At 38.3% G+C, this 27,839-nt stretch overlaps 1 protein-coding gene across 10 annotated transcripts in view; it reads right to left on the bottom strand.

The window, feature by feature from the left end:
• The window catches only part of RIMKLB (ribosomal modification protein rimK like family member B), a 49,107-nt gene that overhangs the window by 10,725 nt on the left and 10,543 nt on the right, over positions 1-27,839 (bottom strand). For 9 of the 10 annotated variants that reach the window (XM_048933268.1, XM_048933270.1, XM_048933273.1 and 6 more), the window contains exons 3-4: positions 23,243-23,463; positions 1,553-1,783 (exon numbers count right to left, since the gene is read on the bottom strand). In XM_048933268.1, the coding sequence (XP_048789225.1) occupies positions 1,553-1,783; positions 23,243-23,417 (406 nt within the window). In that variant the 5' untranslated portion in view covers positions 23,418-23,463. Of the gene's footprint in view, positions 1-1,552; positions 1,784-23,242; positions 23,464-24,665; positions 24,761-27,839 lie in introns of all 10 variants that reach the window. The other variant, XM_048933272.1, reaches the window with a different exon arrangement.

The following is a 27,839-nucleotide window of genomic DNA, read 5'->3' as shown; positions in this document are numbered from 1 at the left end:
CACCATCTTGTTCCAGTTTAGCCCTTGTACTTCATCATCCAAATTTTCTAACAGGAAAATACCACCGACATAACACCAGGAACAGTTCCATCCAAACTACAAGCCAGAAAAACAGCATGGCTTTTCAAAGGCGTAATCCTGACAGCAATAGCAATTCAAATCTTGTGACCCATTTCCCCTTTTCTAAGACTTAAGTCTCTTGCATCTCTTTCTCCCTATTTCTTGAATTACTACTTTGATCTTCTTGCTGCATTGAATCTGCAAGAATCTTAGAGAGTAACATTTAACATTTATGATGGATGCTTTAATTTTATTTGAGTTCTTTGATTCACAGGAGGCTGACTACAGTACAAGAAATAAGATAAGTCAGCAGATGAAGGGATGAGACTCCTCTTAAACCATGTGCAGTAAAGCACAGAAGTTAAGCCAGGACACTGTTCAGAAAGCCAGAAGCAACTAGCACTACACCACCACAGATTTTAACGCATGTCACAGAATAAAGTGTAGTTCAATACATCCTGTTTTTCTTGGCAAAGCTGACTCTCCTTGATAACTTCATACTAGTGTAAAAAAGAAAGGTAACACTTCTGTCAAACTCCAGAGACAGGCATTAAAAGAACTAAAAGACAGGCAGGGAGTTAGGAAGAAACAGAGATGTTCTCCAACTACTCCGTCATTCTTAGTTTTCCTTTCCCCACAATGAACTAAAAACTCATCCCTTTCTGAAAGAGCTAGAGCAATTGTATCTATAAAGAATGGATATTTCTTCTCAAATGCGTTTTCATAGTATTGATAGAAATAGTTGACTGATGCTTTTATCAAGTTTGCGTTTTTGCTAAGTTTTCGTTAGAAAAGCCTATCAGTGTAACTGTATGAAGGAGAGGAAGGCACTAACGCTTCCCAAAAAAGAAAGGAAGGGTGAGAGGTGTATTCCATTTTTTAATGTATTTTAATTAAAGCAAAAAAAAAACCATGGTAGCTCAAACAAATGGTTCTCCTAATCTGGCACTCTGTAACGAACCAAAGACTCCAGAGGCAGGAACAAGGAGCATCAGTAATTAATTGAAGGAGGGAACTCCAGAGGGATACCAAACCTCAAAGAACTGTTAATAAGTACTTGAACATGTGAGCTTGTGCTACTTCTGGCCTTTCATAACAACTAATACATTTACAGATGTTTTTATTTATATAGAAGTTTGACATATTTTCAGATTTTACTAAACTTCAGATCTCCAACATCCTGTAACATTCCATTCCCTGAGATTCTGTCTGTTGTTTTAGGCAACTGGAAGAGCTCAAGGTGTTTTAGAAGTAATCAGCAAAGTTAGTTGCTGGGAGGTAGAGCCATAATTACACTACTCTTCATAAGATATCACAGCTAACCAACAAAGCCAAAGCCAGCATGTGACTACCATATTTTTTCTAGTTACTGATCACTTATTTGTGGAATCAGCCTCTCCCTACTTAATTCTAAGGATTTCCAAAACTTGACTCGCTATAAAAGCATAAATTGTGCAGGCAACTATTTCATTATTTGATTCCAAAGGCTTACCATACGAAAAGGTGTCTGGCAGGGGCACACCATGACCAGCAAGTTCTTGAAACGTCCAGAACTTATTGACACAGTTGAGGATGGCCTGGGGACGATTCATTAACCGACAGCCCATCTTCTCTAGATGGCGAAGGACTGTGATATCACTGTCACTTTGGACCCAAGGTGTTGGTACCCGGACTACCACCACTTGGGGGTAAGCAGTAATAAGCTCCCCGTTCACCCGAAGACCTAAAGAAGGAAAACAAAACCATTCCAATAGCGAGCATTAGAACAGCATGCATCTTCTCAGTCATACAGCTTCACATACTACTTTTAGATTGTATTAGGGCACATAATCTTAGGCCATTTCCCAGGATGAAAAACTTTGTGCTACGTTGAATTGCCAACCTTCCTCTGCAGGTTAGCTGTGCACTACAGTGACAATAGCAACAATAACTCAGGAAATGCCTGCCTCTCTCATATATGTCTTGCCTACATGATACAGTTTTTACCTTTCTCAGGCCCACTTGTATTGATTCCTCTGCTTGTGAAACCATGTTACACAATCACCAAAGTAATTGAGGTTAAATAGATACTTAAAAAAGCAACATTTTTAACACATCATTTAAAAACCTGACATATAATACATAAATATTCAATGTTATCAGCTAGCAGGATAGCACTAGTTAACATTAAGAAAGGAACTGTAAGGAAAGTCAGCTCCATCACCAAGACCAGTGCCATCACTTTCTCACGACCTACAGTTTTACAATGTCTCTGAAAAAAAAGAAAAAAAACATGGAAAGAAAATTGCAAGCACAGAAATATGACAGGATCAGTTGGGAAGGCATCAAGCTTGATGAAGACAGTCTGACAGCTGAAAATGGGAAAAGACAAGTATTTTATATTCACTTTATTTTTATATTCACTTTATTATTGACTTTAAGACCAACTGATTTGAATGTAAAATACACAGTTCACACTGCTGTCAGCAACTGAAGGGTTAAAAATGAGAAAAAATGAGCTCAGAAATCATAATTCATCTGCATTTCTGTACCTATGAAAGGCCTGTCCAACTATCTAGACTTAGCCCCAAATAATTACCTGATTAGCTCTATTTCAAAGTCATTACTTTTCAAACACAGACATGCACATACTCAATCTGTAGACATGCATACTGTCAGGCAGTATGTTTTCTTTTTATTTTCATTTAAAAGTACATTTGAAGCAACTCTTTGGGGACAAAGGATCCTATGTGTACTTCCAGCTTTCTCTTTCCAACCACGTTGTATCTTAGAGCTTGCACCAAAAATAATGAAATAAACACTGAGCTCCCTAAATGGAGGTAGAAATATATTGCCCAGCCACCAGGAGGGCATTGAGCCAAAACAAAGCCATATCCAATCAAAATATCTCCCCGTCATCCCCAGTTCCCATTGCCAGAATTGCACAGAGATCAGAAAACAAACAGACGGATACTCTGGATGTTAACCTCATTAGCACCAAGCACTGCCGCATTGCAGCTGACATGATTTGTGTGCTTAAATAAGCAGGCTTCAGACACACACACACACAGTCTTACAGAAGCATCCCAAGTAAGATTAAAAACAAAGACTGATAAAAAACTGAGTTGAATGTGAATATCAAGAAATGGATCATCTCCTTTAATCAGCAAAAGAGGGCAGATTTAAGAAAATACTGTAACTTGACAGTCGGATTCAATTTATTCCATTTACACATCTAGAAAATATATTAAAGTTTATGCTCAGGTACATTCACTTTTTGGAACTGTAATTGTATGCATGTTCTGATTCATGTGCAGGCTGTGAAGCAACCCATTTTACAAAGTACTGTATTTTCTACAGTCTTCCAAAATTGCCACTGTACACCACTGCTGTGAACCAAAACTTCAGTTTCTTAATTCATAAACTCTTGAGAGTCTAATTTGTTATTCTTCTTTTCAGTCATATCACATACTGAAGTTCTCCACACTGGAAACTGGAATTCAAAGAAGAAAGCAGTAGAAATGTAGGGTTCTTCTGTTAGACTTGTCTAAGAGATTGGTGTAAATTCAGACAAGCAACCTCTCCCCTTCAGTGACTGGAAGTGACATTATCAACAGAACAATCTGAGCTTTTGTTCCCAATTCAAATTTTTTCTCTTCTTTGGATACTCTTCCCTGCAGAACATTTTTTTTCTCCCTCTCTCCTAACAGAAGAGAGTTTACAAACAAGGAGCAGAGCTACTCAATGACATGTACAATTTGAGTCACCACTACTGACATATAGCATAAAATTAGCAGCAGTTTCCCAGCAACACAGTGCCTCAAACAGAAGCAACTTTATTACAGCAAAAAGGAGTCAGATTCTGCCACTTTGAAGAACAAGCTTGTATTCAACATTCCATCTGACACCCAGCATTTAATGGTCATTATTGATGAGTGGGTTGATAAAGCAATGCTTTATTCACTATGATGCACTGAAAACAGTAACACAGAACATATTAATACACACAAATAATTTCTCTTCCAGAGAAACAATTCATGAATGCAAAGAAGGAGAGGAAAATAAAATAAAAATAAAAAATAAATAAAATCTAAAAATTAAAAAATAAAATAGGAAGAGGTACACTATAGCGGGGTTAAGAGCTAATCAAATGTTTTTTGAAAACTGGGGTCTATTTCCTTTACAGTAATGGCACTGTTTCAGTCCTACAACAGTAACAGTGAGTTACATTCATGGTTTTCTGCAGACAATGAACAGATCTCACCAAAAAAAAAAAAAAAAAAAAAAAAAAAAAAAAGAGCAGGAGGCAGAAATTCAGACCATGTGCAAGTATCTCAAACAATAGCAACTTGGTCCATTTGTTGACCTCCTCAAATGATGCCCATGACATCGCAGGCATGGAAAACAGATAACTGTAATATCTTTTGTAGTACCAGTATCGGTAGGAAAGAAAGGTAAATTGCACTGATAATCCAATATTATGAACTTCACCAACATTCATTTCACTACTGTTCAGAAAAAAAGTCTGAAGTTACAAAACATTTGGGTATTCTTTGGCCCTATGAGGTAGAAGACACCTGAGCTGGAATATCACACTACATCTATCACTATATCACTATCACAAAAATACATGTAAATCCTGCACTCAAGCAAGACCTGTTCTTTCACTCAATTTTCTTCGGCATTCTCCCATGAGATGTAAGTCTACAAAATGGAATATGGCAGACCTTTAACATTAAACAGGAAATGCCACAGTATTAAGAATAAAGTGCAAAAGTTTTTTGCAATGACAACTGTAACCAAACACGAATTAACTTAAAATATAAATCTCAGTAATAATTAAATTGATAAAACTACTTTCACTCCAAAATACTGTTTTGGGAAACAATTAAAAAAAAAAAAAAAAAAAAAAAACTGACTCAATAAGACCATGGATTACCTAGGACTCAAATTCAGGTCTTCAAGTACAGCACAACCATATGAACCACAGCTTGGTTAACTTATTTAATGAAATGGTACAATACAAAGTTAAATGTTTAAATGCACAAGTACTAGGAGAACTGCTCTGGCTGCAGTAAATCTAATTACTGATATCAAAATACTGATACTGATTCTATTTTTACACAATTTGAATAATCGGTATTAATAGATATTCTATAATAGATGAAAATATGAAAGTAGCTGGAAACGTCAGAAGTTACAGCTTGAGTAAGAAACCCAAAAAGCATAAGCACAAGAGAAAGGAAAAAGAAACTTTCTCAGGGAGAAATGCTGTATTAGCTAGTACTTTTACATATGTTAAAAAAGAGCCAGTAAACATGTTTCCATAATTAAACTCATAATTCAAGAAAGCAGAAAAAACTGTTTCAGTACACAGTACATTTCAAGAACATGGAACACGTTTCTAATATCAGCAGTGTACAAATAGAATAATATACATCTACTATGCACACAACATTCTGAAATAAAAAATTAGAATTACATTTTCAAAAACACTAAACATATACCAGCTTCTAGCACATTCTTAAAAGGAACTAAGAAGGAATAAGAAATTCTCACACCCCCCAGAAAATTTCAGACTTCACCTCAGATATCAGTATGCTATCCTGAAGGTCTCCAGCTCTCTCGACTTCACTATACCAATTTATCAGTCCAACCACTTTGGATTTGCTAACACTTCCCAAACGAACAGACTTTGAGTAAGTAGGCTAGTACAAATTCAATTTCTTCAGCTGGGTAAAAGAGACTAGCCTCTCAGCACAAAAACGTTACTCACAATTCGAGGACATCTCATTCTGCTAACAGTTTCTTCCCAACTAATCAGCTATTGTAACAAGAATCACTGAATTGCTTACAATTCTTGCCTCACTCTTGTCCTCAAAGCAATGCATTACTATTTCTGGTTTGTTCACCCTTCCAGTATCCACCAGGCAGAAGATGCTGCATAATGTGTGTTGAACTCTTAAAGTGTTTAATAACTACCTACAGCTTACTTGAAGATAATTAAATCCTAATTGCCATAAAAAAGCTCTAAAGGAAAATACCTCAAACTTTATTACTAGTAGTGGTTTACTGGCAATAACAAAATACATGTTTCCTCACTAACCTCTACAAATGAAACTACATTTTTACAATTTTTAAAACATCAAATACTTTGAACATTAATACTGCCACGGAAGTATTTAGGATTAATTAACAAAAGCAGAATACATTTAAAAAATGCAACTGTATAAATCAAAAGTCTGCTTTAATACATCGACAAGTCTATCTTATAAAATGATTGTAAGTAAGCAACCACAAATCAGGTGATATTTCATAGTATAGCACTTCAAATGCAATTTTATTTAAACAAGACTCTAAACTGCAGAGCACTGCTACAACTACAAACAGAAAGTGGGCATCTCAATTGAATCAGTTCTACTTCATGTCCCTTCCTTGACTCAAAGTACCTCTTAATTTCCCAAGAAACAATACAGAACCATTCTTACAAATGCTTGTACTAATGAAGATAGTGAAAAACTTGGAGAGACAGATGACGCTCAAAATAATTATAGCTATTCTGGATAAGGCATTCTTTTCCAAACAATGGAAAACAGGCCAGCCACCTGTATGTATAGTTCATTAATATTAACTAGACTTGATGGCTATATCTGTTTTTCTGAGCTACATTTCTATTCACAATACACTGCTTAGAATCTCAAATCACAAGCACTTCAGAGTCATGCATAAATGTGAAATGATTGGACCCAAACATAAAGACATATACTGTGAAAAGTATTTTATAAACATAGATTCATTCTAGGTTACCATCTTGCTTTGAATTTTTATTTATTTATTTATTTATTTATGGTGGGAATATAAACAGAAAATATACTGAAATCATGGTAAAGCACCAGCTACAGTTTTGTATATACACAATCACATAATTAAAAAAATTTCAAAAGATAGTATTTTCAGAAATTACTCAAAAAAGATTTAAGCAAGGCAAAAAGGATCTTCACAGTATTTCAGCCGTACTCCCGTACAGGGAAGTTTTAGTGATATAACTGTCAAGATGCATTTTTTAATGGAGCGTTGTAAGGAAAACTTCAAAAAAAGAGGAATCAAAAGACTAAATTATGAAACAAAGAACAAAACAGTTAAGAAAATACATGATTTTAAACACCTTGAAAAGTTAATTTCTGCTTTTCCAAGTGAGGTCAGGTTTTTTGCTCGGTTGCTTTTTTAAAGTTCTCATTATGCATCTGCTTTTATGATTTGTTCCTGAGCAAAGTTTGAAGAATTTAAAATATTCTCCATAGAAAAAACTCAAAGAAAAAAATACACAGTGAGATAAATTTGAATATTCTGAAATTAAAAACTGACCAGAGTTTAGAAGTATCTTGATTATACTGAAGACAATACTCTCACAGTTATTAACTGTGAGAGCAAGAGAGATGTTATTTATTTTAATATTACAAAAAGGTACTCCAATTTTTATACAAGTATGTGTATGTATACATGCAAAAACAAACAAAAAAACCTTGGGTCTTATGATCAGTTTTGCTTATCTGATTTAAGTCAGAGCTAACATACGCATGGATAATCTTGGACATTGTCCAATCATGGACAAGCTCTGCTCTTTTACTGTTGCGGCTGCTGGTTCCAAATCTCACAGGGTTTCTCTATATTGCAAAAGTAATATACCCACACAACAACTTGAATTCAAAGGAAAAAGAAGGCAGCGCAGAGGCAGAAAACAAGTAGTTAGAAGTAGCGCTTTTTTCATTTGTTTCTTTTAGTGGCAGTGTCATCTTACAGTTTTCTGCACCTTCACATTTTTCAGATTACTTCTGAAGTAGATCAGGATTTTAGGCATTATTATTTGGATTAGCAAATAATGTTCATTATTTGGATCACTAATGAACTGCTACAGCTATTGCTACTGCCAAGCTTGTTGCAGCATTCCTAAAGTAACTTCAGCTCTCTTGAATGAATCTCACTGAAACAAAGTAGTCTAACCTAAGGAGAAAGTTTAAAAAAAAAACAAAACAAACAAACAAAAAAAAAAAAAAAAATCACAAATCACAAGCATTTAGTATATTTTGATACATATTTAACTAATAGTTTCTTCTATGAAAGAAAAGGTTATTTTGCTCTTTGCATCCTTTGAATTTCCATGAAAATAAATAGGAGACATTACTACTGAATCAACCTACATAGTAATTGAACACTGTGTGAATCAGAAATGTGTTGACATACCTCTCATGTCCATTATTGACATGCAATACAGACCTTACGGGAAAAACCCTAAACATGCACTGAAAACTGAACTAGTTCAAAATGTCAAAGACATTTTAAAATATCATCAAAGCCATTATAAAACTGGTACTTAGGATAAATAATTTGTATACAATTCTAATGAACTTAAAATTTGATGTTAATCAATTAATACTCTTGAAAACACTGATTAGTACTCCCAAATAAAGCAACATTATCATTAATATTTCAAAGCACCATGATGCAGGTGTAAGAAAAAAGCGGGGAAGAGAAAGAAAGGGAACGTAATCTGTCTAGAAAACTGAGATGTGATAGGAACAGACCATCTACAGCTCAGCAACTAATGCACAGCATGGGACAGAGCAGGATAGAATTAGAATTTAGAATATTTCAGTCAGACCTACTAAGACTAGATAGTCCAGCTGCCTGAACACATGAGGGCTTAACAAAAGTTAAAGCCTTTTATTAAGGGTATTATCCAAATGTGTCTTTGACCACTGACATGCATGGGGCATCAACCACCTCACTAGGAAGTTCAGTGTTTATCACTCACTCATCTGATTTTTCCTCGTGCCTAGTCTGACAGGAGCAGAGTCCAGCATCATCTTCTGCTTCCCCTCCTCAGAGGGAGAAGAGACCTCACTGCAGCAAACTTCCAGTGATGGCTTCCAAATCTCTTACCAGCTTGGTTGCCCTCCTCTGGAAGCTTTCAAGAACCTTAACATCTTTTTTATAATCTGAAACCCAGAACTGCACACAACACTCCATATGAAACTGCATCACTATCAAATGCAGCAGGAGAATTGCCACTAGCTGTGCTGTGTATAATGCACTCAAAAATGTAGTTTGTTCCCTGGCTGTCAGGGCACATTCCTGGCTCATGCTGAGTCTGCAGTCGCTAATACCCCCAGATCTCTCTTTGCAGGGGTGCTTCTCCAGTCACTTGCCTCCCAGGCTGTTTCCAGTATTACTCTACCACAGGTCCTTCACCGGCCATTTACCCTCATTGAACTTTATGCCATTGCCAATTGCCCAGTGCTCCAGTGTACACAGAGGAATAACAGACTCAGCCCTTAAGCTCTAGATCTGGACAAGCAGCCTTTGCCAGCAGCTGACATTTCCCCTATTTGGTGCCTGTACTCACTGTCTGAGATGAGGGAGGCATCACCACTGCCACGACACTCAAGAATGCTTATTTGAGATCTGAATAAAGAACTGTCCTCTCCCCCTCTTTCTCTTTTCCCTCAAAATCTTGGGTATATGTGACTACTGCTTTTCTGACTTGCTTTACCTGACAAAACAGCAGGGACCTAATCTAACTACTAATTTAGAGAAGCTCAGTAGCAGTCAAAACATACAGCCAACAAAACAAGAAAACGTTCTTTCTCTTGATAGCAGCAGCTGAACTGTCCTACGAACGTGAGCTCTAAGACATGGTTTCTTGGAAGGGCTAAAAATAATAGCCTCCCTGTCGTGAACATAAGGCATTCCTACATCTATCTCCCTACTGCTTGCACTCACAGGCAGCTTTGGTACTCAAATGGATGCACCATAGGCTACCTCAAAAAAGCCTGAATGACAGAAAAATGACTTGGTGAGAGGGAAACTTACTGAGCTACACTGACTTGTGATTAGAAAGTAAGAAAAAGTGCCTGCACAACTGAGAAATAATGGCATAACTGGGAACAGGGGTGAGAGAGGGACCAAAGGCAATCCCCCCAGTGTTTCAGATGCCTGGAGCTGAGGTTAGTAAGCCTGCCTAATGGAACTGCTGCCTAAAACCACTGCTCAGCATACACCATACCTCAGAAGCAAAAAGAGCATTTTGCTTATAGAAGAAACACGATCTCTTAGTTTCTACATCACTATAGATGAGTATTCTTGTATATCTTGTCAAGATTTTCACACAATTTTCTCCACTAGGACATCTCAGTACATTTCTTAGGTCAAGTATGCTCTTAAGGCTTTAAAAGTACAAAGCACTCAAGTGACAGAACTGTGGCAGATATCTGTCACTCTTTATCATCTATCTAGAGCTCATCAACATCAAGAGCCTTAGAAATAAATAGCAGATGAAGAATTAAGAGCACACGCCCCCAAAAAACGGGTAATCACAAAGGTCTTTCCAAAACCAGACATAAATCCAGAGGAAAAATTCAAGCAATCCATCATGGCAGAGACATCTCCTTGCACCTGAGATGAATCTAAGATTTTTCCTGTAATGTCCAAAATTTAAGCACCTCATCTCTCTCTGCTACCAAAAACCATCCTCTTTTATCTCAGCAACTCATCCTTTTATTATTAAAAGCAAGTCACTCAGTGGAGAAGTATCCCAAAGGAGTCTTCCACTTCTAACAGAGACATGTATCCTTCATATCTGTCTCCCACATCAAGTAAGACATCTAGAAGTTCTTATACTGTCAGAAACTTTTAATAAGTAACATCCAACTATATGTCTTTCCAAGTGTTCCTAAATGTGTTTTTTGAGCCTGAATTTTGGGGAACATGAAAGTTCCCTAACAATATTCTTTTGACCTGTAATTCCAGTCTAAGAACCATCTAAACAAAATTACATTAGCTTTATGAGTCATTTGTTTTGGAGACAAATGTGATCTTCTTAAGAGCAGTAACTGAATAATGATACTTGCCTCAAAGGCTGGGTTAAAATTGACTTTCAAAGCTTGCAGTGATAACATCAGCTCTCATCTCTGCTGATATTTTGTATCTTAATGTTTACTGTTTTTGTGCGTATGGTAGAGAAATATTTAATTTATATATGCTATATAACAGTTTGGGGTCTCTTCATAAGAGAAGTACAACATAAATATATAAATAAACATATAAGTAAATAAATACTAAATAAATAAATGGAATTGTTGTAAACACAAAGATATAATCCAAAACTTCCTAGTTCTGACAGACTTTAAAAAAAAAAATACAGAGAAAGCAAAACTGAAGATGGAAGGATTCAATTTTCCTAATTCCTCTATAAGCTTACTGGGGTTCTTTCCTCTTCCCAGCTTTACAGGATTAAAATGACACTGCAGTAACTGCACACAAGGTTCGTGACAGTACTGTAATGAAAATACAAATACAATCATAGAATGGTTGGTGCTGGAAGGATCTCAACCATTCAATTTCAACCTTTCTGCCACGGACAGAGTTGCTACCCACCAGATCACGCCTTGGTTTCTCACATGTTGTGGATGCAGAAGCTTCCACCTAGTACCAAGACTGTGTTAACTAATTAAGACATCTGCTTAGTATGCTCCCTAATTAAGACACTCCACACAATCTGTAACTACCTTAACAAGAAAATGTTCCTCAAAATTAAACAGATAAACAGTCCTTCCAACCAGACCAGACAAATAAAGAAAAGCAGGCAATGGTAGTATTGAACTGAAAGACAACAGAAGGGATATCCCCAACTGTCAGCTTATTTTGACCTTTGAAATCAATACATTTAGGAAGTCTTACCAATCTTAGTAATCTTTAGACTTCAAATGTAGTGCTAAGTCTATCAATCCATATAAATTCATAAATGCCTTTACCTACTTTTTCTTTGCACTACAAGCTCATAAGGTCTTTGTCTTACCTGTTTGGAAATTAGCACCTGCCTAACTTAAAGAGACAAAAAGAACTGAAGGGTTGTTGATCTGACCACAAAAAAAATGACAAGAAACCAAAGCTTTTTACAAGCAGTTAGTATTACAAGGCTCAAATCAATATTGTGCAGATTCCTCTAAGAAACTCCTTCAAATATTTGATTACGTTTTCCTCTGCTTTTAGGAATACAATCAGAAAAATCTCAACTCCAAATGCTACCTTTAATTCATTCTCAGAAATAGAACTGTCATTTACATTCTCCCTAAACTCTGCCTCTAATTATTTAAAAAGATCAAAAGTTCTGAAAAGTTAAATAGTTGACTGTGCATTACATACCTTAGGCTCAAGCAAAAATAGAGGAGAAATGAACACATTTTTAGAAATCACCATGAGAAAAGGCTGCTGGACAGTCAGGTAGTACTGTAGTTGAAAGACAAAGAGAAGTCACTCTAAACTGCTGCTGTAGCAAGTAAAATTCTCCAGCCCTATGTAATCCATGCAAATCATTCACTAGCACTCGCTGCACCCACTGGTGAGCTGGCAAACATCCTATATCAGCAACAAAACTATTCTGTTCCTTCATTCAATTTGATTTCTGCAGGTACTGCATAATGAGCTCACTATAGGAAGCGATCAATATAAGCGTCAGTGCAACAAACAAGCCTGGATCATAGCAACAGCAGTCATCTAAACAGCTTAAAATATTAGCATACTGCCATTCTGAGACTGTAGAATTGTCTGCAGCATGGTTTTTTGTTCTACCTGCATTTATAGCTCCATGATCATTATCCCTCCTTCCAACTTTGTAAAAAGAAGTTCATCAGCCAGATTTCCCTCTTTCCAAATGTCTTCTTGTTCTCCTGTCCTAAATTAACAATACAATCCCTGATGACTCCCAGTGTTAGGTAAGAAAAAATCGGCAGCGAAATTGCTACTAAGGCCCAGAAGCCAGCCTCATTCAAGTACAACAAACAAGCAAAAGCACTGAAGCACATAGTTAGATATATAGCATAATTATATGCTAGGTGAGCTGTACAAGAACACAGGTACTGTACTCTTTCACCTCGTCCACAAGGGGAAAGGCTTGAGCAGAAGAAACATCCTCCTGAGCAACATCTGGTTTCACAACTGCTGCCACATGAAATGGTATGGCATTTACCATCCCAAAATCCTTTCTGAAGAATGGAAACTGCTGAAGAGAGAAAATCTGACAAAGCAGAGCTAGACTATCTATACCAACAGATTCTACGCCAATAACAAGGAGGGACTTAAACCAGTTTCACAGTGCAAGAGTGACCAGTTTAAAGAAAACTGGTAACAGGGCTGTGGAAAAGTATACCCAAGAGCATGATACCCAAGAGCACACTTTCCCTGTAAAAGCAATGCAAGCAAATCATCTTAGGCACTGGTTCATGCATTTGTTCAGTGAGGGCAAAAAGAGGAAGGCCACATGCAGAGGAAAAGGTACAATCTCACTAGGAAGCACAGAAATATGACTGAATAGTTTGCACGTCTGGAGTGCTGAAGTGAATGGATAAACACTCTCACAGAAAGACAGGCTGTGAAAGTGAGGAGGAAGTTCTCCACACAAAGAATCATATCACACACACACAGCTTTGGTCTGCATTACAGAACAGATGCAACCCGCAAACACACTTGTGGCTGCATACATACTACACCACTTTTTTCCTCTGTGAGGATGGTCAAACATTGGAGCAGACTGCCAGAGAGCCTACGGTGACTTCATTTCTGGAGATTTTCTAAAGCTGTCTGGATATGCTCTGAAGAGTCTAATCAAATGTCAAAGCTGTATTTAACTTTCAAATTGATCTTTGTTTCTGCAACAGGTTGGTACAAATTTTTCAGTTAAAATCTATATTATTCTATGGTTTTATATATATATATTATATATATAATATTATATATATAGATATAATATTTATATATAAATTATAATATAATATATATATTATATATATATTATTCTGTGGCATTCCCCCATGATTTGCCTGAGCTTTTAGGTGGCTGAAAGAACAGGGCATAGAATCCACAATGCACTCATCCACAGATCAATTGTAGGTACAATGGGAAATGTCCTTTCTTCCAATCCAATATCTATGAAAAAGTTCTCCAAACTGAAAGTGCCTCCCCTTTACTGGGATGATGTTAGGGGATAAAACACATAGCCTGATTTCCTGACCACAGTGAAATTTAGAAAGCAATTTAAGAAATTCAGTCATAAGTACATGTACACTCTGCCTGGAATTCAAAAGGGCAGAGAAAAAAAAAAGTGAAACTTTTATTGTTAAGCTATAAAGAAGTAGAAAGAAAAAAAAAAACAAGTAATCTCACCATTATATTCCTTCTTCCCGGCATAAACAGCCATCCAACAACATTCTCCATCAAAGAAACATGCAAATAAATACAAGACACTGTCACTGGCACAAATATTAGTCTCTTTTAGGTCCTGAGTTGAGTTCGAGTCTGGTTTTGTGGAGAAAGAGCTACTTCAACTTTTTAATGAACTTTTAAGCTGAAGTACCACAGTCTGTCTCACTAGGAATAAGCAGACACAGCAACAGACAATCCATGTAAATGATATTTAAAATTTTAATCCCAGTATAGAATATATCTAGAAATAACATCTGTGTCAGGGAAACAACACTCAGCAACACAAGCAGGAGAATGTGATATGGAGTCTTCTGCTATTAACTTTCCTTGCTGAGAAGGTAAAGACATGCTATAGGAATGAAATGCACCCTTCAGCAACATTAAGCATAGCACAATCTGATTTGGATAGCTGTACTTCCTATAAGTGATCTGAAAGACACATATGCTTGGTGCAGAAAATCCTGGAACTTCTGGAAAAATAAAGTTCAAGACCGTAAAAACTGACTGCATCTAACCTGTTGGTCTTAGTTGCACTAGCGATCTCTTTCTGCTTCATATTAAAAAAAAAAACAATTCCACTCAAAGCACAACCTCCTGACTTGCCATAGAAATAAGAAGTAGTTCATCCTGCGGATCTGTCTTATCTGTTCCTCATCCAGGAACAGACTGTCCAATACAGGTATCGCAAAGTAATGCACACATGGACACACACATCACTCTCAAAGTAATGCCTCCTGTTTATTTCCAAGGAACCACAGCAGATGTAAAAGCACAATAACACTATCTCATAGAGCATATTCTGAGCTTCAAAATACTGTTTTCCAACATAGTCACTGCCAGTATCTATGTATTTCCCCCAGCCGTGAACAAGAGCCTGCACGCAACACTCAAAAATATGCACTAGTGGAGGTGACCCACTGTTTCACAGCTGCTACAAAGGCATCACTGTTAGTAAAATGTCGGTGATGCAGTCCATCTTTCATCAGCCCAAACAGATGGAAGTCAGAAGGCACTAAATCTGGACTACGTGATGAGTATGGTAGGGCAGTCCGGCCAGGATTCACAATGTGTCTACAGTCTTCAAACTGGTATGGGCACTGGAGCTCTCATGTTTTCTTCTCTGGACTGACTCTGGAAGTTGGAGCCTTCAGCTTAGTCAGCATCATGATGTCGAGGTCACAGTTGACAGTCTGTCCAGGTTCCAGGAAGTCTGGAAAGATCACCTCTTTCTCATCCCAAAAGACAGTGCACATCATAGTACGTCTTGAACTTCTTTATTCAATGAGGAATTCACACGTCACCACTCCATGGACTGCAGTTTTGATTCCAGCTCACAGTGGTGGCCGCACATCTCATCACCAGTAATGGTGTGATCTGGAAAACAGTCACCCTTAGCCTCATATTGGTTCATATTGGTCCTGACAAACTTGCATACGCTGTTTTTTTTTCTTTTCCTACATGAACATCTGTAGGACCCACCTGGCACAAACTCTGCAATATTCCAATGTTGCCACCATTGTTTCCAATGCACTGAGGCTCTTATTCAGCTCTGTACAAGTTCTCTGGTCATAATATTTTGATTCACATGAATGAGCAGATCAAGATGCTCTTCATTCTGTGGTGTGACAGCTGAGCATGCCAGCCTGCGCATGCTTGTATATATATAAAAATATATAAAAATATACAAAAGCACACAAACACACAAGCACTTAGCTGAGGATGCTCTTTACAGTGAAATACGGAGTGCATGGCACCTCATAAAATGTGAAATACTTGAGAGCACTGAAATCTATTCTATTGAAAGAACCAAAAAAAAAAAAAAGAAAAATTACTCTTGTAATGGAATAATCATAGAAACTTAGAATCACTTGAGTTGGAAGGGACCCTTAAGGGTCATCTAGGCCAACTTCCCTACAATAAACAAGGTCATCTACAGCTAGATCAGGTTGCTCAGAGCCCTGTCCAGCTTGATCTTGAATGCCTCCAAGGACAGGGCATCCACCACATCTCTGAGCAACCTGTTCCAGCCTGTAAATACCCTTCTCATGAAAAACTTTCCTTACATCCAATCTAATTCTCTTATTTTAGTTTGAAACCATTTCTCTTTGTCCTGTCACAACAGATCATGAGAAAGAGTCTGTTTCCCTCTTTTCTTATAGCTCTCCTTTAGGTACTCAAAGCCTGCTATCAGGTCACCTCAGAGCCTTCTCTTTTCCAGGCTGAACAGCCCCAGTTCTCTCAGCCTGTCCTCACAGGAGAGGTGTTTCATTCCTTGGATCATTTTTGTGGCCCTCCTCTGGTTACAAACCAATTTTTCAAGTCTGCAGTGGAAGTAATGGTTGCTGTGGCTGTTGTTCGTAGCAGGAAACAGGCCAACTCTGCAGTGCTCAACAAGGCACCTTGCCAAGGCCACTTGCCTCTGCTGCATCACTCCCAGAGCAATTTGCTGCACAGTGCAGGAAACGCTCCTATAGTAAGGTACACTTCTGGACTACCAAGTGCCAAGGGACTGCTGAAACAGACAGAAGGAAGAAGAGGTGATTACGTTCCCTACTGTGCGATAGAAGACAATCTTCAAAGTGACTTAAAGATGATTCATAAATATTAAGACTCTTGATACCTTAATATAAGAACTATTTTGTAGATATGAATGCCATCATCATTGATCTAGCTGACTGAATGCTACTCTTACTGTTACACCAAGAACTCAGATACTTATTAACTTTACCCTTCTTTCCTCAGCTTTCTATTACGTATATACTTCACAGAAATCTTACAAATATCCCTATTAATCCATGCTTGTTTTTCAGTGCTATCTAACCCAGTGTGGAAAAAAAAAATTCAAAAACTACAATGGTTTGTTACTAGTTTAGACCAAATTAGAAATGAAAGATAGATGTCACTAAACGAAAAACAGATTATGCAATATTAAAGACTTAAGCTACATGGTTGACTAATATTGCAGATTTCAGGTCCACATCGGAAATCCAAATACCTGAATAAGCACACCAGTAACTTTTATATGGTTAAAATAATGTGCCTTCTAAATATTGTTGTTTAAGCATGTATCTTGATCACTTGCTTTTATATTCCCCAAAGAAACATCACAAAGTTCTTGAGAAAAGTTCACACTTTGTTTTATGGTGTAGGACTCTTCAACTAAGTCCAGTATCTTTCCTAGTTAGAAGTTCACAAAAGCACTTTCCTCTCAACTATTGTCCTTCACGGCACAGTATCAAAAAAACATGGTGATTCCAAACAACTACGACAAAGGAACTGTTGTTATTTCAGTTGTCTTAAATTCTGCTAGTTTAGCTATATTCAGGTAGCAAAGAATTTTAGTGAAGATGTTTTATATATTTTTATGAAGGAAAAATGTTACCTAGGCAGTCCTTCATCAGCCATCAGTTCTTAAAATCTGCTTCTCTTCAGATAAGGTATGTCTGTGGAGAACATTTCAGCCAAGTCCCACGAGTGACAAGAGAAAGAGCATTCTACTCAGAAAGAGAAGACAACCACTGAATCAATTTTGTCTCTTTCCCAGTAACATCCATGCTTATTCTCTATAGGTTTCCTCCACTCCAATTCACTCACAGAATCACCAAGGTTGCAAGAGACCTCCAAAATCTAATTCAAACATCCACCTATGACCAGTATTTCCCACTAAACTATGTCCCTCAGTGCATCTAAACATTTCTTGAGTATCTCCAGGGGTGGTGACTCCACCATCTCCCTGGACACCGGTATTCCAGTGCTTGACTACTCTTTTGGAGAATAAATTTTTCCTAATATGCAACTGGAACCTCTCCTGGTGCAACCTGAGGCCATTCCCTCTAGTCCTACCACTAGTTATGCAGGAGAAAAGGCTGATCATCTTTGTCTATTGAGGCCACCTCACCACAACCTCCATTCAGGTAGTTAGAGCAATAAGCACTCCCCCTGAGCCTTTTCTTCTCCAGACTGAACAATCCCAGTTCTCTCAGCCACTCCTCATAAGACTTGCTCTCCAGACCCCTAACCCGTTTTGCTGCGCTTCTCTGGACACCATCGCCTTGGTGTCTTTCTTGCAGTGATAGGCTCCAAACTGAATACAGTACTCAACATGCAGCCTCATCAGAGCTGAGCACAGGGGGATGATCACTTCCCTGCTCCCACTAGCAACACCATTTTTGATACCATCACCTCAGCCCAGCAATCCAGAGTGTCCAGATCCCTCTGGATGACATTCCTACCCCCAGGCAGATCAATTCTTCCTCCTAGCTTACTGTCATCTGCAAAATTACTGAGGGTACAGGTCATCAACAAGAATATGAAACAGGAAGGCCCAAATACCGACCCTGGTGAGCTCCATTTGTGACTGGGCGCCAGCTGGATTTAACACATTTACCACACACTACTCTTCACAAGCTTTGGTCCTTCTAGATCTGAATTCCTCAAGACTGTGGGTACCACTACACTAGCAAACAAATATGAATTTTAAAATTACACATTTTAACAGGATTTAAGATGTGTGTCTGAAAATGTCACACTAAATTTGATAAATTGCCTACTACTACTTATTTCAAATTAATACAGGAACTGCTAAACTAGAGTACAAGCAATCTAATTTAATAACCTAGTGTTTTCCTTACAGCAGTAAATAGCAAATGCTTCAAAGGAACACACCAAACAAAAACAAAACAAAATTAAATTGATGCTATCAAATATCCTGCCCATAAGAGAATTTGTGCTTTAAAATTGCTAAAAATGCTTTGAATGTTTACTTATATTCACCTAAATATGAGACATTGCCTAAAAGAAGAGACTTGTTCTCTGCTCTGAGCATTAGAGGTAGCAATTCTGTTACTACTAAATGCACAGAGCTATTCCAGCAGAAACCTGTTAATCAGTTGAGCAGAGTTGATAGTGTTTGACTGCACTAGTCCATTCAACTTCCACAAATGCCAGATCCTAAAAAAGAGTAGAGTATTAGGTCAACCCTCTTTTTGTGTTAGATGAGTTCATGTAAGGCGTGAAAGGAAGCCCAAAGACAAGCAGCACCACCAAGGCTGAAAGAAACTACTCCATTCAACAGCAGAATTATCATTACACTAGCTTAGAATTTGGTTCTTAGGAGACATATTCTGAGCCTGTCTAAATCAAATCAGCTGCAATACCACCCTCCTGTTCTACCCATTCATCTACTTTTGCCCCCTTCCTGCGCATCAGTGCTGTGTATTTGAGTCAGTACCCATTTCAGCAGTTTCAGCCCACCAAATAAAAACATCCATTGTTTTATGCAGCTGGAATTTTCCACTGAGTTCCTGCCTTAGAGATATGGAAAGGAAGTAAGACTGCACAACTTGAGTAAGCTAGCAAGAAGAAGTACTTACTAGGATCACTTTTGAAAGCGTCTATGGCTTTTATCTTATTTAACTTAAGCTCAATTACACTATCTTTTTGGTAACATTTAAGTGTTTCCTTCTGAACACAAAGGAGAAACTAATTCTACACTTCCTAACTTGCATTTACAATCATTTCTGGATTCCTGCAGTACTGAGGCTCCTAACATGCGGATCTGAAGCTGCATACAGATCTCCAAGAAGACTCACAGGGACTCTGGTGTTAAAGGTTCATAATGTATCCAGTAGAACAGGGAGGTGCTAGAGATGCTGGGAAATCCCAGCTTTTATCTGCAGAAGGAACCTGCAGAGCATGCTAGACATGCAATGCTGACCTACTTGGGTATCCAGCCACACAACACTGTAAGGCAGTGACTGAGTCACTACTGCTGTGATTGCTTACTGGATTGAATACCTGATAAATCTTATTTTCTGACATATGCAGATTCTGGAAGAGTCACAGAGTTGCTGAAGTTTTACAGACTTTTGTCTCTGGGCTCCAGTGATATTTACCTCAACAATCTCTACTGCCAAGGCATACGCTACCTAATTAATACAAGTCTTTAGTCTCAGCACATGTCCCACTGTTCTACTAACACTTCGTAAGTTAAGAAGTATATTTACCACAATACCTCTACGAAGCAAATGATTTCAAGCTTATTAAAGCACTATGCTGAATTTTTGGCCTCTTTATCCATTATCCCAACAATCAGCAAGACTACACAAAAATATCACTGGTGATATTTCATGCAAAATACCACATGCTGAAGTTTTAAATAGCATACTTTCTTTTTCAACTTGTCTTTGCAAAGTTCATATTCTTTTAACAATTAAGAAATTGTCTAGATTCTAAAGGTCCAAATCACAGATCTGAGTATGTAAAAATCTATTACTTCATAGAATCACAGAAACATAGAACGACTTGGGTTGGAAGGGACTCCAAGGATCATCATCAAGTTCCAACCCTCCTAACAAAGGCAGGGCCACCAACCTGCAGATCTGGTACTAGACCAGGCTGCCCAGGGCCCCATCCAACCTGGTCTTGAGCACCTCCAGGAATAGAGCATCCGCAACCTCTTTGGGCAGCCTGTTCCAGCACCTCACTGATCTCTCAGTAAAGAACTTCTCCATAATATCCAATCTAAACCTTCCCCTTTTTACCTTAAAACCATTCAGTAAAAAGTTGATTCCTTGTCTGTTTATAATCCCCTTTCAAATACTGGAAAGGGCAATGACATCCCCTCACAGCCTTCTCTTCTCCTGGCTGAAAAAACCCAGCTCCCTCAGCCTGGCTTCACAGGGAGATGCTCCATCCCTCTGATCATCTTCATGTCCTTCCTCTGGACCCTCTCCAACAGTTCCACATCTTTCCTGTACTGGGGGCCTCAGACCTTGACACAGTACTCCAGATGGGGCCTCATAAGGGCAGAGTATAGAGGACTTCTTCTGCATGTATTCATTACCCTCTAAGTCCAAGCCCTCTACTGCCAAACTTTTAACATAAATAACAAGAAAACTTAGAGAAAAAGCAGGTATTATCCACTGAAGATACAGGCTCCTCATGAGGTTGTTTGTTACATAAACTTTCAAGCAACTTGGATCCCTCAAAAAAGGGATCAAAAAAAGGGTGCAGAATGCATTACCTCCTCAACTTTGTTATAAGGCACCTTTTATTCTAGGCCAACAGACCAGTTTATTATGAAGAAAATGAAACAAAACATCTGCATGTGTCCTCAAGCAGAAATCTGTATCTATAATTATGGACAAACATTGGGAAAAAGAAAACTGGAAAATTAAGGGGCACAATTTTTCATCTCTCTCAAGCAGGAAGAAAAAAAACAAAAAACAACAACAAAAAAAAACAACTCCACAGTAAGCCAGGCCAGATCAAACATAAGGAAATTTCTATCCACAGTTTTTCTGCATTTTTATCTCACTCCTTTTGAAAAAATTTAGTTACTTACACAGTTTTGAATGAACACTTTGAATGAAAATAATTTCCTTTTTCTGCATTCTCTCTCAAGTCATTTCTTTAATTTTTCCCATTCTTGTACTACATGTTTCTCAGCAACTCCAGCTTGCATACTTTATCTTTTCTTCTTGCAATATTACATGGAAGAGAGCAGAAAGGCCCACAGTTCATGCTTGACATATTTAATTCTCCCAATACAGGCAGAGGACAGGAAATAAAAAACAATACTGTAAAGCTGAAGGATCTACCATGAGTTTTAAAAGACTGCAGCCACATTTCTGGATGACTGCCTTAACAGAACATACTGTCCAATCAACAGCATACTGTAGGCAAAAAAATGTTCAGACTTTCTGACAACAAGTTTCTCTGATTTGTAGACATCCTGCAGAATTTCAAGTCCCCAGTAAAAAAAACACAGACATTTCACAGTAATAGATAAATTAACAAAAATAACAACATTCAAAGTAACAAAATGAATGTTTAGTAATGGAAGAATTAAAAATCCCATTTCCTCAAGCATTTCTGTTTTATGCTCAACTGATTCACGTTACAGTACAAATGCTGACCAAAGTTCTTCCCCAAAGCCAATTCAAGATTTCCCTCCTATAAAAATTCCTCAACGAGGAACAAGGCATACAGTAATGTGGCAACCTCTTCTTCACTGCTGAATACCTGCATATTTTCTTCCTACACAGAATCCTAACACAACCTGCAGGAATGTAAGTCCTTCCTCTCTCCCTTGAGTGATATACAGTGAAGAGGAATGGAAAAGGTATGGATGCAAGAACATTGCATTCTCCTTCCTATTGGAAATCCAAACTAAAAAGCTGTAAAAATACAGCATTACACAGTTTGACAATGGCATTATTTTTCTACCAATAACATAAATTCATAAGCTAAAAAAAAAATCAGATTACTTAAACACTTTTAACACACCTTGATGTTTTGCTTTTCATTTTTAATTACCTCAGAAGAAACAAGCTAATAGTAAAATAGAAGTGTTACAATTCAGCTTAAAACTGTAAGTCGAAATAATGGTTCAAATTATTCTGAGGCACATACTGTCTATTTCAGTGTCCTTTTCTAAATACACACCCGCAAAGTAGCAATGCTTGGTTATATCAAATTACTACTTCCAGTTCCCTAACAATTTGTACTGTCCGCTGAAAATCCCTTTTATTTCAAATGTGACTGGTAACTTGGAGCCAGAACATAAACCAAAGAAAAAAAGTTACCTAAACCTCTCAAAGTATGATCAATGAAATTAAAAGTATCCACACAAAAATAAAACTCAGTAATTTTGTCTCAGTTTGAAAACTTTATAGTCCTTATCCAGGAATTAATCAGCTAAAGCAAACCTTTTCTCTGTTCTAAAAAGGGAAGGCAAATGCACTTCTAAAGCAAACAGGCAAAGTTAATATATTTGACTATCACAATTAATGCTGGAGAATATGGTATCCTGTGTACTGCATTACTTAGATAACATATAGGTAGCCTGGCACACACAGAATTCATTATCAAAAAGTACACGTTCCATATTAAATCTTTTTGTAAGCACCCGTTCAGCACATTCCCAGCCTTAGCTTATCCTCACCAAGATTTCCATCCTCGACTGTCAGCACCACTTCATCCATCAGCAAGGCCCGGAAATCCAGCTCTTCTTCACAGCACTTGGCCTTCAACGCTCTCAGGATCTCCTGCTGAGGGTAATCTTCTCTGATGCGACGGTCTGTTAAGAACCACAGTCTGGGAGCAACTGAACTGCACATCTTGGACTTTTCTTGCAACCTTCAAGGTTTCTTTTCAGTGGAACTTCTAGATGGTGGAGAAGATGAGACGGTTAGAGTACACAGGTTCCTATTCCCCATGTTCCCCACTGTCCTGAGTTCTATTGTTTTTGTACAAGTCAGTCCTTCTCAAAAGACTCACAACCTCCAAGTGGGAAAAAATGTCTATGCCTAATCTGTAATTGAAGTAACAACAGAAATAAATCCATTTACATTCAGTGCTACTTACTAAATGCTAACCTCAGCTCCTACCCTAGTTTCATCCACAGTAAATACACATTTTGACAATTACTGGTAGCAGCAGTACCATTCTTCTTTCCTGACAGTACTGAGGCATGAAAACATTTTGAATGGCCATCTTTGAAGGCAAGAATTCCACCTTTTAGAGTAATTCCTTACAACTGTAAATAGCTCAGTGCTTCCCTAAGTACCATTAAAACACCTGTGGCAGAACTGATACATCCTTTCACAATATACAGAAGACAGATTACACCAAATCTTTATAATAGGAAAATATCCCAGACAAAAGTGCATTAAAACAGTAACTTCCACGGTATTATTTCAAGATGGATTCACTCTTACAAATATTTCGCATCTACTGAGAAATACATTTGATATTAGCCAGAATATTACTGGAGAGCCAATGGAACAAGGAGCATCAATATAATTATAAGAATATTAAACACTAATACACATACCCAAAAGCAAGATTAAAGATTGTATCTACAAAAGGGAAAACAACCTTTACAAATAAACAGCACTTACAAATATACAAAGCATGCTTCAAATTAGAAAACTTCAATTATGTTAGAAATGATAAACTGCACGGTGGCGTGTCCCTTGATTTGAATCGAGGATTTGCGTTGCTTTTTTTTAATTATATTTGAAAATATTTTAAGAGCTGTAAAACAACTAAAGGTATATTAACGGACCCAAAAAAACCCAAATGTTTGCATTAAGCAAGGAAACAAGCAACAAAACAACAACCAGGAAGCAGCATGGCATAGAGAAAAAGAATTCTGGAGAAAACCAGAGCTGTTTTCTGCCACACATTTTAAATCTTCCTGTTAAACGAAGAGAGAAAAAACACTTTTTTCACCAATACGATTTACCTGATTTTTAAACAGAATTGAACTGTGAGACCAAAACAGGCAATTTCCTGGTGGTCCTAATGACAGGACACGGTATCAGAAGATACAAGCACAGACAAGACCTCAGGTATACAACTACCTTCACTTAGTATTTCAAAGAATTTCTAGTAGGTATTTTTTCTGTTGTTCACACATGAAGCTTCTGCAGCAGGTATTGAGGCAAAAGGGTCATTTCTACAATCACAAGAACAGATTCATTTTTAAATTCAAAAATACATTCTTTTTCTCTACTAGCAAACCTATTTCTTAAACAACAATGAAGGAAAAAAAAAAGCTTTAAGTGGTCACTTTTATTCCTAGTACCAAGAATCACAATGGCAAAAAGCAATCTCTGCATACCCCACAACTAGTTTTCCACAGCTTTGCTGAACTAGAAACAAAAATAAAGCCAAGAAAAAAAAGCTCTTCCTACTAATAGACTGAAAGAAAGCAGAAGCTAGACAAAAGCAATCACAAATGCAGACCAGCCCTCGAGAGCAAGCAAGATGCTCAAATGACAGCAGGATAAGGAATATTTGGTCCTCCCAAGGAAAAGAGCACAAGGGGAAATAGTCTGTAAAGCACATCTTTTGTATCACAGTTGTTTGGTATTTTTTTCCTTCAAAACAGCTGAAAGTGAAAAAGGCAAGATGGGTCTTGGGCTAGCAGCAGGAGATAACTGACAGATCCTGCCTCATTTTTTGGCTTTCTAAGTATGGTAGTTCACAGAAGACTTTCTGGCACTACTACATCGTTAGGTAAGAATTTGGACAAGATATATTTTTCAAAAACTGCACCATTACTACACAGTTCAGAAGGTTTCTACCCTTATTTCATTTTTGCATCAACAACTGGCAAGACAAAACAGCACAACCTACCATCTCTGTTTTGAAAAGCAGCAGTATCTAGCAGGATAGCACAACTCATCATGAAAAAAAACTACAGAACAGAGAGAACATAAAAAACACACTAGATAGACTTTCTGATTATTTAAAAAAAAAAAAAAAAAAAACAAAACAGAAGCCATAACAGATCATCAAGTCTATTGGTCGGTATGTTTTTTCCCCCTTTCCTTTTTTCCTCTTGGTATTGATACTAAAATTGCTAAGTGTTTTCTCACCCACAATGTTCTCCCCATTTTCACTTGCTATTAAGCCTTGATTTCTTCGCCAACACAGACCTCCTCTCATTTTTCTTAAGTCTCTCTTATACATGGCCACATCTGTATGTCCTAAAATCTACACAGACAGCGCCATCACCTCTCTCTGGCTACCATTTCAATGCCTTCTTTTTTTTTTAAAAAAAAAAAAAAAAAACACGCAGAAGGGTTAGGAAAAAAAATGAGAGAGGGTCAAAAGCGTGGAGGTGGGTGGGGGAAATGGAGAGCGGGAGAAAGAGGCAAAATGGGAGAGGGGGAGGGTGATGGAAGGACGGGGAAAAGTAGGGGGGAGAGGGTGAGGAGGTAAGAGCAGAAAGTGTGACGGAAGGGCATGGGGAAAAAGAGAGGGAAAGGAGGGCAGAAAAGGAAGGATGGATGAGACTGCGGGAGATAAAAATGGGAGAGAAAAATGGGGGGGGGGAAGGAAAGGATGGAGAGAGGGAGGGGGGACAGAGGAAAACAAAGGAAGGTGAGGAAAGGGAGAAGGGAGAGGAAAGGGGGAGGGGAAAAGGGAGAGGAAGGCAGAGGGGTAAAGGAGGGAGGGAGCAAGGGAGGGAGAGGGTAAAATCAGGAAGACAGCAAGGGTGGGAGAGGAGAAATCAGTGAGGGGAAAACAAAGGGAGAGGAAAACTGAGAGGGATGGAAGAAGAGGGAGGGAGAGAGGAAAATGGAGGGAAGGAAGGAGGGAAATAAATGAATAAGGGAAGGAAGCTGGGGAGGAGAAAGGGGAGGCGAGACTAGAAATCAAGGAATGTGTAGGGTGGGTGAGAAAGGAATATAGTGACAGCAGGCAAGAATGGGAAACAGAGGGCAGACAGGAGGGAAAGAGAAAAAAAAGAGGTGGTAGGGGGAGAGAGAGAAAGGAAAAATGAGAGTGAGAAGGAGAGGAAAAGAGGAAAAAAAGAGAAGGAGGTAGAGAGGAAGGAAATTGGGGTGCAGGAGGGAGACTGGGGAGGAAAAAGGGAGGAAAGCTGGACAAGAGCAAAAAACATGGAAGGTGGGAGGGAGGGTGGATGAGAGTGGAAAACAGGGAGAGCGGGAGGGAGAGGTAAAAAGGAGAAGGCAGACAGGAGGGAGAGAAGAAAAAGGAGAAGGCAGGTAGGCGGGTGAAAGCAAGGGAGGAAAAAAAAAGGAGAGCTGGAGGGAGGAAGGAGAACATGGAGAGAGGGATGGAGAAAAAAAGGGGATAGTGGGAGGGAGGGGAACAAGGAGAGGGAGGAAAAGCTCAACGGCAAAAAAAAAAAATGAGGGCAGGAGGAAGAGAAAAAACATGAGGGAGCGAGAGAAAGGAACAGCAGGAGCAAGGGAGAAGGAGGGAGAGGAATGGAGGGAGCAAGGGAGAGTGAGACAAGAAACATGAGGGAGAAAGGAAGAGAGACAAAACACAAGGGGTGGAGGGAGGGAGAGAGAGATGGCAAGGGAAAGTGGGTGAGGAAAGGAGGGGGCAAGGGAGGGAGAGAGAAAGAGAGAAACTACAAGGGAGGGAAGTAACAACACAGAGGAAGCAAGGGCAAATGGGGGAAAGGGAGAAAGTGAGTGAGGGAAGACAGAACCAAGGGAATGAGGAAGCAAGGGAGAAAGAAGCCACGAGGGAGAGAGCTCAAGGAATAGCAGGAGTGAGGGCGGGAGGGTAAGGAAAGGTGGGAATGAAACAAAAAGCAGCATATGCCTGTCTTTCCTACAAGTATTTTTTTGAGGAGCTACAGCATCAGGAAGACTTATCCAGGTATCTTAACTATCCTGTTAAAACAAGCAAGCCAATCCAAAATGCCTTGATTTGTATTTACCACTCTCCTAACACTTCATCTCACTTCTTGTGAATCTTATGAAGTTTAATAAATGTACATATTAAGTCACCTATTTCATCATAAGGCAGGTAGGAAGCAACCTTAAGCCTGCAGATAAAGACTAAGAAATTCACTTTAAAGCGAGCTATAAGACTAGTCAAAGCAGAAACAAGTAATCCTAACTTTAGAATCCTCTTAACCAACACCAATTTTTTTCCACTAGGATAAATATCCTCATCTGTGGATCTAGGATAAATATCCTCATCTTACCTCACCTCTGTGTTCCTATAAGTGGTCTCTATCTACCAATTTCAGCCTGTCCTTATAA

The sequence above is a fragment of the Lagopus muta genome, chromosome 1 (assembly GCF_023343835.1).
Source record: "Lagopus muta isolate bLagMut1 chromosome 1, bLagMut1 primary, whole genome shotgun sequence".
Taxonomy (NCBI): domain Eukaryota; kingdom Metazoa; phylum Chordata; class Aves; order Galliformes; family Phasianidae; genus Lagopus; species Lagopus muta.
The sequence above is the reverse complement of the archived record's forward strand: the minus strand, read 5'-3'. Positions and strand labels throughout refer to the sequence as shown.